We start from the raw sequence: 15889 nt of genomic DNA, 5'->3' as shown, positions 1-15889 counted from the left end.
TATGAGTCGGATTCGACTCGACAGCACTGGGTCTGGGTTTCCTCAGCATAGTTTTCTGTTGTCTGAATGCTGTTGGGCCTTTATCCATCAAGGTACAAAGTTGGTCTTCTCGCATCTTATGAGCCTCTTCTCCCAGGTGGTAGCGGAGAAGAAAGCAGCAGTGCATGTTATCCCAGGCTCTGTGCTTACATTAACTATGGAGTAGGTACTACAAGGAAATAATAACCACCATGTTTTTAATGTCAGAACTAAAAGTCGCTATAAAAATGTCTCATCTAGTCTGATTATGTGATAGAGGCACTGATGTGTTGAAAAACAGAGAAATGCAGTTGATAGAACACTTTACTTAGCTCAGAAGACTAGAGTGTTAGACTCGTTGGACCACTGGCTGTCTGTTTCTTATCTCTAATATTTATTCTAACTCTAAAATTGTATACATTTAAGTTGTACTTCAATTTTTAGGCTTCAGTAAAGAATATATGTTAAATATTCTTTATGTCAGAACCAAAAAAACCAAACCCGTTGCCGCCAAGTCGATTCTGACTCATAGTGACCCTCATAGGACAGAGTAAAACCGCCTCATAGAGTTTCCATGGAGTGCCTGGTGCATTCAAACTGTCGACTTTTTGGTTAGCAGCCCATAGCTCTTAGCCACTATTCCACAAAGGTTTCCTCCTTATACCCAGAAGAGCTTTAATGGGGGAAAAAGACCAAACATTTTATAGTTATCTATTTTAAACACCAGGGTCCTTTTAGATTGTATAAGGGGCTAGCTATCAACTGGCATATATAGCTCTTCTGGAGCACCTTGAAATGTTGAAAAAATGTTGTCCAACTGTTCTGAAATAACTAAAGAAGCCCTGAGTGAGGATAGTAATCAGTAGCTTTGTTTTTTTTCCTTTTGTTGCATGTAGAGTCCAAACACTGACCCCGTCACCCTTTTCTGAGATTATATTCTCTCACCAGTACCCTGCTCTTTAGACGTGTACTGGTTATGTTTTAATACTCACTCTCTTTTACTCAGCCAACCCTTTCTGAAAGGGACCATTCATTTAAATAAAATATGGATACACCTTGTTAGTCCTTAAGAGAGTTGAATTTAAGTATACAAGAAAATAAAAGGGAGAAAAATGCCTCTGTGGCCTAAGATTAATCTTGATGTAGCTCTATTTTTAGGTTTGATTTTTTTTTTTTCTTTTTTCTCATTATGGAAAATTTGAAACTACACAAAAGAGACCAGAATAATGAACTCACATGGAACCATCACTCAACTTCAGTAGTTACCAAAATCTGTCAAACTTGTTTTAGTTGTTCCTGCTCTAGTTCCCCCCACCCCGGATATTTTGAAGCAAACCCCAGATATCATGTTATTTCACCAAAAGTATGTTTATATCTCTAACTCAAATGGAGATTTTTCCATAACCACCATGATATTATCACGTTCAACACATTAACAATAAATAACAAATTAATAGAATCGTCTGATTCTCAGTCCGTATTCGAATTGGCCCAATTATCTTAGGCCAGCCAGGCATATAAGAAAACAGTATACAGTATCTTCGACCTTGTTTTTGTTTGTTTATTCGAATACAAAAATATAAACTGCTGGGAAATCTTAACTCCATTAAACTAGATATATTAAAGTAAATCGCTAACATTGGAAATATCTGTAATTACTAAATACTTGGTTCTTTTCAGCCAAAAATAATATGGATGAAAATATGGATGAATCAGATAAAAGAAAAAGTCCACGAAGTCCAAAAAAAGTAAAAGTAGAGCTTGATTCTGAGAAAGGCGAGGTAAAAGATTCAGATGCCGCAAAAGGAGTAGACCAAAGTGAAATGGACATTTCAAAGATTACTGAGAAGGACCAAGGTAAGGAGAGTCAAATGTGGAGGGCAGCCCAGGGGTGCTAAGAGTACATTGGATCTAGTTCCCACAGCAGGAAAGGTACTGCATGGTCTTTTTTTTTTTTATTGAGATAAAATTCATATACCATATAATTCATCCACTTAAAGTGTCAGTGGTCTTTAGTATTCGGTTGTTCAACCATCATGGTCAATTCTAGAACATTTTTGTCACCCTAAAAAGAAATCTAGTGCTCATTAGCAGTTTCTCACCAATCCTTCCCATAACCCTCAGACTGTGAAAACCACCAGTCTACTGTCTGTCTGAACATTCCATATAAATGGAATCATACATTATGTGGTCCTTTGTATCTGGCTACTTTCACTTAGTGTAATGTTTTTGAAGCTCATCCATATTGTAGCGTGAATCAATACTTCATTCCTTTTTTTTTTCCTCCAAATAATATTCCATTGTATGGATATACCATATTTTTGTTCATCCATTTATCAGTTGATGGACGTTTGAGTTGTTTTGACTTTTTGGCCGTTGTAAATAATGTTGTTATGAAAAATCGTACAAATTTTTATGTGGACGTAAGTTTTCATTTTTCTTGGGTGTACATGTAGGAGTGAAATTGCTGGATCATATGGTAACTCTGTGTTCAAGCTTTTGAGGAACTTACACTGTCTTTTGTAAAAAAATGTTTTCTTCTATAAGCTAAATAATTTATGAACCTAAAGATATTTTATAATTGACTCTACAAAATCTTACACAAAAGTACTGATATGTGCAGTAACCTGTCACATACTGAGAAATCTTTCACTGTGACATTTTTAGATACTAAGAAGCAAAATATTCCCATATTTGGAATATATGTCATTTAACCTTTTATAAAGTTTCTCCCTGTCCATTGACCTATTTTAATCATATACCAGGAACTTTGAAATATATGGATATATTTAAGGTCTTAAGTGAAAATAAGGAAAATTGATAGTTTTAAAAATGAAAATGTTCTCATGAATTCCATATTTCAAACTAAAATTACAGCTATATAAATTCTTTGTCTCACAGATGTAAAAGAAGTTTTAGATTGTGACAATGATAAATCCTTCAAGGAAGAACCAATGGAAATAGATGACGATGTGAAAGCAGAGCCACATATGAATTGCCAGGAAATTTCTCAAGTAGATGTGGTCAATGTCAGTGAGGGTTTTCATCTCAGGACTAGTTATAAAAAGAAAACAAAATCATCCAAACTAGATGGACTTCTTGAAAGAAGAATTAAACAATTTACACTGGAAGAGAAACAGCGCCTAGAGAAAATTAAGTTGGAAGGTGGAATTAAGGGTATAGGAAAGACTTCTTCTGCAAGTTCTTTGAAAAGCCTGTCTGAGTCACCAATGATAACAAAAATAAAAGAAGAGTATGACTTGCTCAGACAAGAACAAAGCCCTAATGCAAGCAATGATAAATCTGATGATTTAATTCAGGGGTGTTCACAAAGTGATTCCTCAGTTCTTGGAATCAGTGATCCTAACCATACCACAAATAAACTTTACCCAAAAGATCAAGGGCTGGATGATGTCTCCATTCAGAGCCCAGAGGCAAACTGTCAGAAACAGAATTCTCTTGTAAATGACACAGGTGAGAGGCTCTCTGAACCCACCAATAAAGGCCAGGAACCCAGTACTATTAAAACAGAAGGAAGCGATTTTCTCATGGGTGACTCTAAACTAGCCAGTGCAAATGAAATTGGTTCTTTGATCTATAAGAACAAAAAAACACTCCTACAGGAGGATAATGACGCCATTGTGTCTCCTTCTGAGAGCTCTTTACTTCCATCAGTACCTAAAAGTATCAGTGACAGAGATACCCCATCTCTGTCAAAAGCAATGGACTTCGAAGGAAAACTGGGATATGACTCTGAATATAATAGTACTTTGGAAAATAGTTCTGACACCATGTCTATTCAGGACAGCAGTGAAGAAGATATGATTGTTCAGAGTAGCAATGAAAATATTTCTGAACAGTTCATAGCTCAAGAGCAAGGTGTCGAAGACTTGGAGCCATTGAAATGTGAGTTTGTTTCAGATAAGTCCCCCGGAAACCGTGATGACAGGCTGCAGGCTGAAGTGCCTGAAGCAAATGGTAAAAAATCAAGTCAAGAACCAAAGTTAGAGGAGAGACCAGTTAATAAACGTATTGATCAAATAAATCTAAAAAATACCACTGACAAAAAGAATAATGAAAACCGAGAGTCTGAGAAGAAAGGACAGAAAGCAAGTACATTTCAAATAAATGGAAAAGATAATAAACCTAAAGCTTATTTGAAAGGTGAATGCATGAAAGAAAACTCTGAGAGTAAGATAAGAAGTGGTGATGTTGGACCAAAGGTTAATAATACGAAGAAAATAGTTCCTGAAAGTGACGCTGCGTCACTGACTATTAAAGAATCCGCTGTAAAGCCACTCATGAATGGCGATGTCATCATGGAAGATTTTAATGAAAAAAACAACGTGGGAACACGATCATGTTTTCTCAGTTCTTCAGATGCTGAAGGTGACTACCAAGATAGCCTTGAGACACTGCCATCAACCAAAGAGTCTGAGAGGGCACCAACTCCTACACCTCCACCCCCTCAGCCGGAAAGAAATTCAGTTAATCAGGTAGAAGAAATGGAAATTGAAACCTTGGAAGTTAAGAAAGTTACTCCATCACCTATTACTTCTGGAGAGGAATCTAATCTCAGCAGTGATTTTATTGATGAAAATGGTCTGCCTACCAACAGAGATGAAAATGTCAATGGAGAAGCTAAAAGAAAGACAGTCATCACAGAAATCACCACGATGACATCGACAGTGGCCACAGAATCAAAAACCGTGATTAAGGTAGCAAAAGGCGATAAGCAGACTGTGGTCTCTTCCACAGAAAACTGTGCCAAGTCCACTGTCACAACCACCACTACCACGGTAACAAAGCTTTCCACACCCTCCACGGGCAGCAGTGTGGACATCATTTCCGTAAAGGAGCAGAGCAGAACTGTGGTCACCACAACAGTGACGGACTCACTGACCACTGCGGGGGGCACTTTGGTAACATCTATGACTGTGAGCAAAGAATATTCCACAAGAGACAAAGTGAAGCTGATGAAATTTTCAAGACCCAAGAAGACCCGCTCAGGTACAGCTCTGCCATCCTATAGAAAATTTGTTACTAAGAGCAGCAAGAAGAGCATTTTTGTTTTGCCTAATGATGACTTAAAAAAGTTGGCCAGAAAAGGAGGAATCCGAGAAGTCCCTTATTTTAATTACAATGCAAAACCTGCTTTGGATATATGGCCATATCCTTCTCCCAGACCAACTTTTGGTATCACTTGGAGGTATGTACTTTGAAATGTATTTGGGGAAGGGAGAAAGTTGTAAAAGACTTGTCTAATAAGAGTATTTCATTTTTAAGAAAATGGGATAATAGAAATAAGATAGGGAAGCACATATTTAATGGCCCAAGTTCGTAATGGAAATAAGTTACAGAAATCTTTGAACTTAGCCAGCTGGTAGGTACTAAAGTTTGCTTAGGGAAGAATGTTTAAAGACTCAAAATTTAAGGAATCTTTCAAAATGAAAGTTAATTTTACTTTTCACAAGACAATAGAAATATGCCAAACATGGTTGCTTTTGTGGTCTAACTTTCCAAGTTATTGCCATGTGTTTGCTCTGGGAACAAGGTAATCACCAACTTTCTGGAATGTTTGTATTTTATTTCTGTTAGGTAATTTACGAAAACATAAGACATAAGGAACATGCCCATAAATTATACAAAGCTCATCATAATGTGGAAATCTTCCTATTGTAATTTATTTGCACGGTAAACATTCATTTTGGAGTTCTCCATTATTCATATGAGAAAAGATAGTCACTAAGATTTGTTACGAACTTCTTTTGACCCAGAAATTGTATTAATTTAAAACTTTCTGGGCATTGTAAGTTTAGGGAATGAATCATAAGCTTGTATTGTTGGTGGTTATAAAATCGTCCGTTTTTACTTTGGGAAAGGATCTTAGAAATTATCTTTGATAGACGTATAATAACTTGCCTCTGGCCACAGGGACCGAGTGAAGAATGGTGTCCAGTTTCCCTAAATCCCAGTCTAGTATTTTATCTGCTGCATCACATTTCACATATTTGTTCATGCTTTGTCCTTTTTCATGTCCTTGTCTTTTTATCTTTGTACCCTTAATAACTGAAAAGGATGGAGCTTAAACATTGGAATCCTCAGATTCTGTGGGACCTGCTCAGAAATCAGGACCAGTCTTAGTTGCATTTAGATTTTGCTAGGATCCTGAAATTCTTACTTCAGGTTACTGAGCAGACTTCATTTCTCTGTAGGCTTCATTTCTATGTGTCTTTTAATATGTTTCCAGTTTCTTTAAATGCAAACCATGCTTTTCGTTTCCTTTATATTACCGTTAGCTAGTATTAGAAAAGACAAAGAAAAGGATGAACGTACTCTCTACAAAGGAATTAATTTGTTACTATAACCAGTCACAGTTTGTTTGACCAAGTTTTTTATAGCTCATCTTTTGATTTGCCTTAAAATATCATCACTCCATTACACATTCAATAGAGACAGCTGAAAAGTACAATTTCTCTGCAGGGCCTGCAATGAAGGATTTGCAGAATCCTGCAGGGAATCAAGGAAATCTTCATTACAATTCATGGATTTGTAGGATTACTCTGCACTTTTCTGCTTTCTTCATTGAGAGCGGTCCCAATATGTGTCCTTGACTGTCCTGCAGGTAACTTCTTTCCCACTGGAAAAGTTACTATGTACAGATACTTAATTAAAATGACCTGGCAGTTGTGGAGGCCAACCTTTCTGCTCATTTCTATTCTGAAATGGAAGGTAGACTCAACTGGGAAGCCCTTTTCTCTCAACTTCCGAGGCGAACTAGTCACCAGTCCTGACCAAGTTGCTCAGGGCCGTGTTCTGCATGGCTGGGTTTTAGGAGTGTTGCTTGATTATGTTTTAATATGCACTGTGGGCACAATTGTATCTGTTTAGTTACTTCCTCATTTTTTAATGGAAGAAAATACCTTTACATACATTTTGAACAGATGTTGCCTTCAAATATATTAACATCTTAATTTGTTGAAGTTGAGGAAAATATAATAATTTCTCTCTAGTGGAAGCATAGGTAAATACGTAAATTATTCTTGACTTTAGAATGTATTTTTTTAAAAACACATTGCCACAGAAACCATGCATGTGAAGTGCATTTTTATACTCACACTTAAATATGTCTGATGCTCATAGCAGAGCTAAGAACGCCAGTGGTCATGTATATGATTTCTGTACGTAATTTAATGCTAAGGCCGAGCAATGTTGAAAGGGTGGAACTTGTCTCAGGTTCATTAGGGCCTCTTTTTCCCTCCATACTGTCCATTCCCCTACACTCTTCCCCAGGCCCCGATTCTGTGTCTCATTATCACTTCAAACTGGTACTTGTCCTTCACAATGCTGCTAGAAGGACCTTCCTAAAATGCAGATCTGTCCTGTGAATATCCTGAGTGAGCTGAGCAACCGTGTGAAGGGGACAGGTTCACCACTGCCGGGATGGATTGAGGCAAGGGGAAGGCATTTGTCTCCGGCAGATCACATCTTTGAGAAGTCCTTCCTTTCACAGCCAATCCAGCCCTGGATACATTTCGGAAGCCTTAATATATGTAGTCGTGAATTCTTTAGTTGGGTACCGCACGCTCTGACTTCTGCCTCCTCTCCAGCCACCTTCATCTCTTGCTGCACCTCGACAGCCCTCTGTTCCAGCCAGAGCACACTGGATGTGGCTTCTGGAACACGGGCATGCTCTCGCACACCTCCCTTCCTTGGCATATATGTGCCCCTTGCCTTTGGTCAGCCACCCCCACACCCTTAGCTTGTCTTTTGGGACTCCAGCAGAGCTCTGATCCCCAGCCCTGACCCAAATCAGATGTGCTCCCTGTGCTAAGTCATCCCCTTGTCTTCCCTCTGTCATAGCTCCTTGAGGGCACAGAGGGAGATTCTAGTCACTTCTGTGTCCCCAGCTCCTTCCACAAGTCTCATTTATATATCTATATATGAATATATATATATCCCTCAAATATTTTTTGAATGAATGAATGTGCAGATTGATAGTGCATGAGGCATGTTCCTCCACTGGTGTTATTTCCGTTTGAAAATAGGAATGTTCTTAAGTTGCCTTTTGACCATAGAGAGTGATTGGGGGGAAGCAGAGGAAGAAAGTGAGAGTTAACTTCCCTTTCCAAATACATGTTTGTGTTTTTTCTCCCATGAGCCCAAAGGTCCCTGGGAACTTCCACAGGGTGTGGTCTGTAAGTGACAAACATTGTGTCCTCCTGGGACCTCCCTGCACTTGTTAAGGTTTCCTGTCTTACTTAGGAATTGTTTTCTACCCAGGTCAGGGGATGCATAGGTTGGTAGCCCAACAAAAAAATGAAGTCACAAGTAGAGGTCGGAAGTTAAGAAGCTACAACAGTGTTTGAGCTAGAGCTTTCCCTTTCTCGTATTCATTTTTTCCACCTTAATGTTAGAAATAGAAAGCATTGCCTCTCAAGTACAAGCTTGCCTAAGACTGGCCTTCTTCTATTAAAGAGGGAGGAAATTATTTTAGTTCCATAGGCTTCTCTCTACACCTCAATCAACAGTGTATTCATTTAAAATAAATAAAATGTACTTGATTACACAAAGACCACTAAAAGAGTATCGACAACCTAAGGCTGCTTTAAAATGTTTTATGGATAATTCTGTTTTAAGACATGATATTCATTGCAATTGAGGAAATTCGTTTTGAGATGTGTTTTTAGCATTTAAAAAGAATATCTAAAAAGTTCACTAACTTGGGACACAATACTTAGAAAAAACCTGAACACAGATTTCCTTTGCCTCCTGATAGTAACTAATACAGTATTGTCCTTTTTCTAATGATGTGTTATCACTCATTGTAGGAACGCAAAATTGCACTAATACTGTTGAAGTGTGACTGCCGTAGTGTAAGCAGTATTTATCATCCAGTAGTTCGTGTTTTAAATAATCACCATTTGGATACAAAATTTTCAGTTTGTTTTGAAAAGTTTTATTGGATTTGCAAGATTTTTTTTTAGAAAATCTGAACATTTTCCAGGGCTTTTTGTTTGTATGAAAATCAATCAGTCAAGATGTTATCCTTCTTCAGAAACCTTTATTACATTTAATTACACTATTTCTCTATATTTGCTCTCTTTCATAATTTTTCTAACAATATTTTGGAATTAGGTTAAATTTATAAAATGCTCAAATTATAGTTATATCACTCTTTCCATTAAACATGCTCATTTTACAAATTTGTATGGTGTTTAAAGTGACTACAGACCCTTTTTAAGTTGTTAGGTGCATGTTATACCTGTGAATAAAAAAGTCTATTAAGGAAGTATGACGGCCACAGCGCATACAAAACCATATTATAGATACTGAAGTCAATGAGGACAAGAAACACAGCCAGCCCTCTTGTTTAACAGAATGTATATCTGTGGTTTCTCTTGGGTTTTTCTTTCAGGTATAGACTTCAGACGGTAAAGTCCTTAGCTGGAGTGAGCCTTATGTTACGGTTACTGTGGGCGAGTTTGAGATGGGATGACATGGCAGCCAAGGCTCCTCCAGGGGGAGGGACTACGCGGACAGGTAAGGTTTTTGTTTTTATTTTTCTAATTTAAGTTTAAAAGATAAAATCACTTGACCGTTCCACTTAATTTTAAGCATGCTTTTTTATTTAATAAAATAAAATGTGTGTGTTTTAAAAATACAGCTTTGCTGGAGTGAGTTTGGCATCTCATGCCATCTTGCGGGGTAGGGGGGTGGTTCCGAGCCTAAGGCGAGTCAGTTATGTGTAAACCAGTCTCAAGTTTTAAAAGGCATTTATTATTGGTAGAGTACAGATCATTTAACTGGGACATCTGGAAAGCTGTGATTGCAGGGTTTTTATTTTTTTGACTCAGTATTGCCACCAGGAACTAATAGCATTTTGTTCAGTGTAGAAGTGCGCAGGGGTTAGGAGCTCTGTATTGTTGCAGTACAGCAGTAACCCCATAGTCATTAATTAATTATGTGTTTCCCAACGTTTGTTCCATGTGTGTCTCTTTTAAAGCACCAGATGCCCTACCTCTTTAGCCCTTGTGCATTTTAGGTGGTTATTAATATTATATGAATTAAATCACCATAGAAACATCTGAAACCGAAATCACAACAACAGAAATAATTAAGAGGCGAGACGTTGGTCCCTATGGCATTCGATCTGAATATTGTATCAGGAAAATCATTTGCCCCATCGGAGTTCCAGAAGCACCAAAAGGTAAGGAATAGAAAGAATTCTGTTTGTTGTTTTGCTGTTGACCTGTTAGTCACAGCTCTTATGAATGGAAATTTTACTATAATTGTTTAACTCTTTTTTCAATTTCTGAAGATTTTTTTCACTACAAACTAGTATAATTAAAAAATGATCTTAAATAAAAAATGAGGTTTTATAGGCACGTATGATGCCTGAAGGCATTGTACTAAGTACAGGGAGGATCCAAAGAGCTATAATAATAGCTCTTGTAATTAAGATGTGGTTCAGTGATTGACACTAGACCATTAGCTCCCAGAGGGCAGCCACCGTGTTTGTGGTTCACTGTGTGTGGCACAGAGTCTGACACAGAAGTGGTCAGCAAAGGTTTGGTGATTCAGTGGTTAAAGCTGTTGTGAAATACCGTAGTATTCAAGGTAGAAATAATCTAAGAGGCAAAGAGTTTTTCAGGAAACATTCATAGAGCGCCTAAATAACAGGCTCTGGGTGACAAATACTTAGGAGAATAAGATCCAGCCTCTATTCTTAAGGAAGCAAAGAAAAGGTTAAATCATTGTAATACCATTAAGCATTAATTTAAATTGTAGTATGATAAGAAAGATTAATAAGTGGTAAATACTGGAGGAAAGGGAGCAAGATTAAAACTATTTTGCAGATAATTATGAATTTCTGCCTAGAAAATTTACAAAAACCAGAACTATTAACACTAAAAAGAGTTCAGTAAGATGTATAGATTCAGGATATATAAATATATGGAAGCCAAAATTTGACTTTGTATGAGCAGTTAAAAAATTTAAGGAAAAAATGTATTAAGAAATGTGTCAGAAGAAAACGGTGTCTTTAGAAACTTACTATTTTATAGAAGTTAATTCTTCTCAAATTTATCAACTTAGTTTTTGAAACTTGATCAAATTAACTTGAAAATTCATCTTGAAGAATAAATGACCACTTCCATAAAGATTACAGCCCTAGAAACCCTATGGGGCAGTTCTCTACCCTATAGGGTCGCTATAAGTCAGAATGGATTTTGGTTTTGGAGGAGGGAGAAAATTAGGACAAAGAAAACAGCAAAGAAGTGATGGCAAGAAGGGAATTTAGAGGTTTAAGGAGGGCTGTGTAAATGACAGAGTCTCTGGGTGGTGCAAAAGGTTAACACACTTGACTGCCAACCTAAAGTTTGGAGATTAGAGTCTATCCAGAGGTTTCTTGGAAGAAAGGCCTCATGACTCCATTTCTGGAAGTAAAGAGGGCACTGTTAATCCGTGGTGTGATGTGGTGAAAGAGATATGCAGTGTATCACTACCATTGGATCAGATATTTGTGAGGGAGATACTTCTGGGTAATTTTATATTTGATACCTTTCAAAATTTTTGTCAAATTGACAAGTAAAATGAAGCTGGCTGGATGGTCCTACTTTCTTCCACTAGACCAAGTGAAGAGAGAAAAGGATGAGCTCAGGGCTTCAGAGTCCAGTTCAGCCTCTACACAAAGGATCTGAAAGTTGCTGTTTGTGCCCTAAAAAAAAGCCTTATTTTTGGTAGTAACAGACCTGATACTGCTGAAAACCAAACCCAGAGTTTTATCCTAAGGATGGCTGAATTGCAATACCAATTGAATCCTCAACCTCAAAAGGTGTCTGAAGTTAAAATGAGGGCATTGATTGGGAAGACATGGGATCCTGAAAATTGGGACAGGCACATATGAGCAGATATAGATTAAGCCTGGGACATTGAGCCTCTAAATTCTGTTGAATCACCCTTGGCAGTAGAACCAGCCCTTCCATCCCATCTGAAGAGATTAACCCAGCTTTGTATACTAAATCACCTTTACCAGTAAAACCAGCTCCCCCCCCCCCCCCAATCTGGTTAGATTAACCCAGATGGCTCTTAGGAGTCCTTGCTTGAGGCATTGCTTGGGACATTGCCTGAGGCAGCTGCAGTTGGAGTGTTACCTGAGGCAGATGCCTTGCAAAAACATTGTGGAATGTCCCCAGGACCCACCCCCACCACCCATTTTTGCTTCTAGGCCTGACCCATCAGGAGGTACACTACGGCTACACTCCAAAAGGACTGCTTGAATTTTCTAACGTATACAAACAGTAATCTAGGGAATATATGTGGGAATGGCTTAAAAAAAAAAAAAGAATAAATGACTGAGAATAGCCTTTTTGGGAAAGAAGACCATAGAGAGTACTTGTCCTATTAGATGGTGAAATAGTAGGATAATTAAAACAATGTTGTCCTGGCACAGGAATAGACAGCACAGTTGATTTTCAGAGACCCAGATGGGAGAAGGTGTTCCCAGTGAGTGTTCAATCTCCTTGACCCTACAACCTTCAGTATAGACCATTGCAGTCTCCTTGAATTAGTTTTCTTTGGCTTATATCACTTCGTACAACCTACGTCCTACTGCTGTTTCACTTTCCTGTGCTTCTATTGCTTCCCCATTCCCTGAACATAAGGGAATGTTCAGTGCTTCAACCTCATTAGGAGGTGTTATCTCTCCTTTTTTTTCCATCACCTAGAAACTTTTTTATTGTTGCTTTTCATTCTGTTTGGTCATTGGTATTCGAAGAGTATTCCTAAAAGAATTTATACACTCTACGAAAACAGATGAATTCACCAAACTCAGCAAAAATTCTAAACAGTTAACAGCATCTTTGTAGATATAAGATGGCCCTGACATGTCAGTGCTTTCTGATTTTTCCTGGATGTTCTTCTAAAAAGGCAGTGGTGGTTCAGTGGCAGAATTTTCGCCTTCCATGCAGGAGACCTGGGTTCGATTCCCAGCCGTATTCTTTCATGTATGAGATCCTTGATGTCATCCCACAACTCATTTGGTCTTCAGTCATTAATGTTCTATGTACCAAATCTGCCCTTGAAATGGTTTCTAAATTCAGGTAGGATATACTCAAGGATATATTTTGGCTCTCACGGACTTGTTTTTTTCTTCAACTTGAACTTGCTTATGAGCAACTTATGGCCTGTTCCACAGTCAGCCCCTGGCTTTATTCTGACAAATATTGAACTTCTCCATCATCTTTTCCTACCGATGTAGTCGATTTGATTCCTGTTTATTCCATCTGGTGAGGTCCATGTGTATAGATGCTGTTTATGTTGTTGAAAAAAGGTATTTCCAATGAATAGGTCGTTGGTCTTGCAAAATTCTATCATGCAATCTCTGGCAATGTTTCTGTCACCAACGCTGTATTTTCCAACTACTGATCCTTCTTATTGTTTCCAACTTTTGTGTTCCAATCACCAGTAATTATCAATGCATCTTGATTGCATGTTTGATCAATTTCAGACTGCAGAAGTTGGTAAAAATCTTCAGTTTCCTCATCTTTGGCATTTGTGGCTGGTGCTAAATTTAAGTAATAGACTACTAACAGGTCTTTCTTGTAGGCATATGGATATTATCCTATCACTGACAACATCGTACTTCAGAACAGGTCTTGAAATGTTCTTTTTGACAATGAATGTGACGCTGTTCAATTTGTCATTCCTGGCATAGGAGACCATATGACTGTCCAATTCAAAATGGCCAATACCCATCCAGTTCAGCTCACTAACATCCAGGATATTGATTTGCAAATGTTCCATTTCATTCTTGAAATTGTCCAACTTTCCTAGATTCGTACTTCATACATTCCGTGTTCTGATTATTAATGGATATTTGCAGCTGTTTCTTCTCATTTTGAAATGATGAAGTAAAAGAGCTAAACACAAGTTCAAAGGGCGGCTCAGAAAGACAAAGTAAAGTATTACAAAGAAATGTGCAAAGACCTGGAGTTAGAAAACCAAAAAAGAGGAATACACTTGACATTTCTCAAGCTGAAAGAACTGGAGAAAAAATTCAAGCCTCAAGATGCCATATTAAAGAATTCTATGGGCAAAATATTTAACAACGCAGGAAGCATCAAAAGATGATGGAGGGAAAACACAGAGTCACCGTGCCAAAAAGGATTGGGTGACATTCAGCCATTTCAGGATGTAGCATATGATCAAGAACCGGTGGTATTGAAGGAAGAAGTCCAAGCTGCACTGAAGGCATTGGCAGAAAAACAAGGCCCCAGGAATTGATGGAGTACCAACTGAGATGTTTCAACCAAGCGGATGCGGCGCTGAAGTTGCTCACTCGTCTATGCCAAGAAATTTGGAAGATAGCTACCTGACCAACTGACTGGAAGAGATTCATATTTGTTCCCATTCCAAAGGAAGGTGATCCAACAAAATGCAGAAATTATCAAATGATATCATTAATATCACATGCAAGTAAAATTTTGCTGAAGATTATTCAGAAGTGCTTGCAGCAGTACAGTGACAGGGAACTGCTAGAAATTCAAGCCAGATTCAGAAGAGGACATGGAATGAGGGATGTCATTGCTGATGTCAGATGCATCTTGGCTGAAAGCAGAGAATACCAGAAAGATGTTTATTTGTGTTTTATTGACTATGCTAAGGCACTTGACTCTGGATCATAGCAAATTATGGTTAACATTGCAAAGAATGGGAATTCCAGAGCACTTAACTGTGCTCAAGAGGAACCTGCATATAGACCAAGAGACAGTCGTTTGAACAGAACAAGGGGGTACTGTATGGTTTAAAATCAGGAAAGGTATGCATCAAGCTTGTATCCTTTCACCATACTTACTCAGTCTGTGTGCTGAGCAGATAACCCAAGGAGCTGCACTATATGAAGAACTTGGGATCAAGATTAGAGGAAAACTCATTAACAACCTGCGATATGCAGATGACACAACCTTGCTTGCTGAAAGTGAAGAAGACTTGAAGCACTTACTGATGAAGATTGAAGACTACAGCCTTTAGTATAGATTATACCTCAACATAAAGAAAACAAAAATTCTCACAGTTGGACCAATAAGGAGCATCATGATAAACAGAGATAACACTGAAGTTGTCAAAGATTTCATTTTACTTGGATCCACAATCAGTGCCCATGGAAGCAGGAGTCAAGAAGCGTTGGGCAGATTTGCTGCAAAAGACCTCTTTAAAGTGTCAAGAAGCAAAGATGTCACTTTGAGGGCTAAGATGCACCTGACCGAAGCCATGTTATTTTTGCCGCCTCGTATGCTTGTGAAAGCTGTATAATGAATAAGGAAGACCAAAGAAAAATGGATGCCTTTAAATTATGGTGTTATATTTGAATATACCATGAACTGCCGGAAGAACGAACAAACCTGTCTTGGAAGAAGTACAGACAGAATGCTCCTTAGAAGAGAGGACAGTGAGATTTCATCTTACGTACTTTGGACATGTTATCAGGAGGAACCAATCCCTGGAGAAGGACATCATGCTTGGTAAAGTAGAGGGTCACTGAAAAAGAGGAAGACCCTCAATGAGATGGACTGACACAATGACTGCAACAATGAGCTGAAACATAGCAACGATTGTGAGGATGGTGCAGGACCAGGCAGTGTTTCGTTATGTTGTGTGTGGGGTTACTATGAGTCAGAACCGGCTTGACGGCGTCCAGCAACAACAACACCTATTCTTATTTACTTCAGATCTCAGCTGTGTATTAGTAACTCAAATCCCCCTTCTCAGTGCTGTGGTGGGGAAGCACATATTGCCATAGTTGTACATGGCAAAGACATGCAACCCAACAGTGGAAGGAATTCATTAGACTTCTAGTAGGAAGTTGTAT

At 38.2% G+C, this 15889-nt stretch overlaps 1 protein-coding gene across 16 annotated transcripts in view; it reads left to right on the top strand.

Annotated features, from left to right (window-relative positions):
• BPTF (bromodomain PHD finger transcription factor) overlaps nt 1–15889 on the top strand; it is a 148464-nt gene that overhangs the window by 86676 nt on the left and 45899 nt on the right. For all 16 annotated transcript variants that reach the window (XM_049858682.1, XM_049858681.1, XM_049858680.1 and 13 more), the window contains 4 exons: nt 1699–1875; nt 2920–5227; nt 9437–9561; nt 10100–10228. In XM_049858682.1, the coding sequence (XP_049714639.1) occupies nt 1699–1875; nt 2920–5227; nt 9437–9561; nt 10100–10228 (2739 nt within the window). The remainder of the gene's footprint in view (nt 1–1698; nt 1876–2919; nt 5228–9436; nt 9562–10099; nt 10229–15889) is intronic.

Source organism: Elephas maximus, chromosome 19 (genome assembly GCF_024166365.1).
Source record: "Elephas maximus indicus isolate mEleMax1 chromosome 19, mEleMax1 primary haplotype, whole genome shotgun sequence".
In the NCBI taxonomy this organism is placed as follows: domain Eukaryota; kingdom Metazoa; phylum Chordata; class Mammalia; order Proboscidea; family Elephantidae; genus Elephas; species Elephas maximus.
Note: the sequence above shows the minus strand (reverse complement) of the source record. Positions and strands in the feature narration are given on the sequence as shown.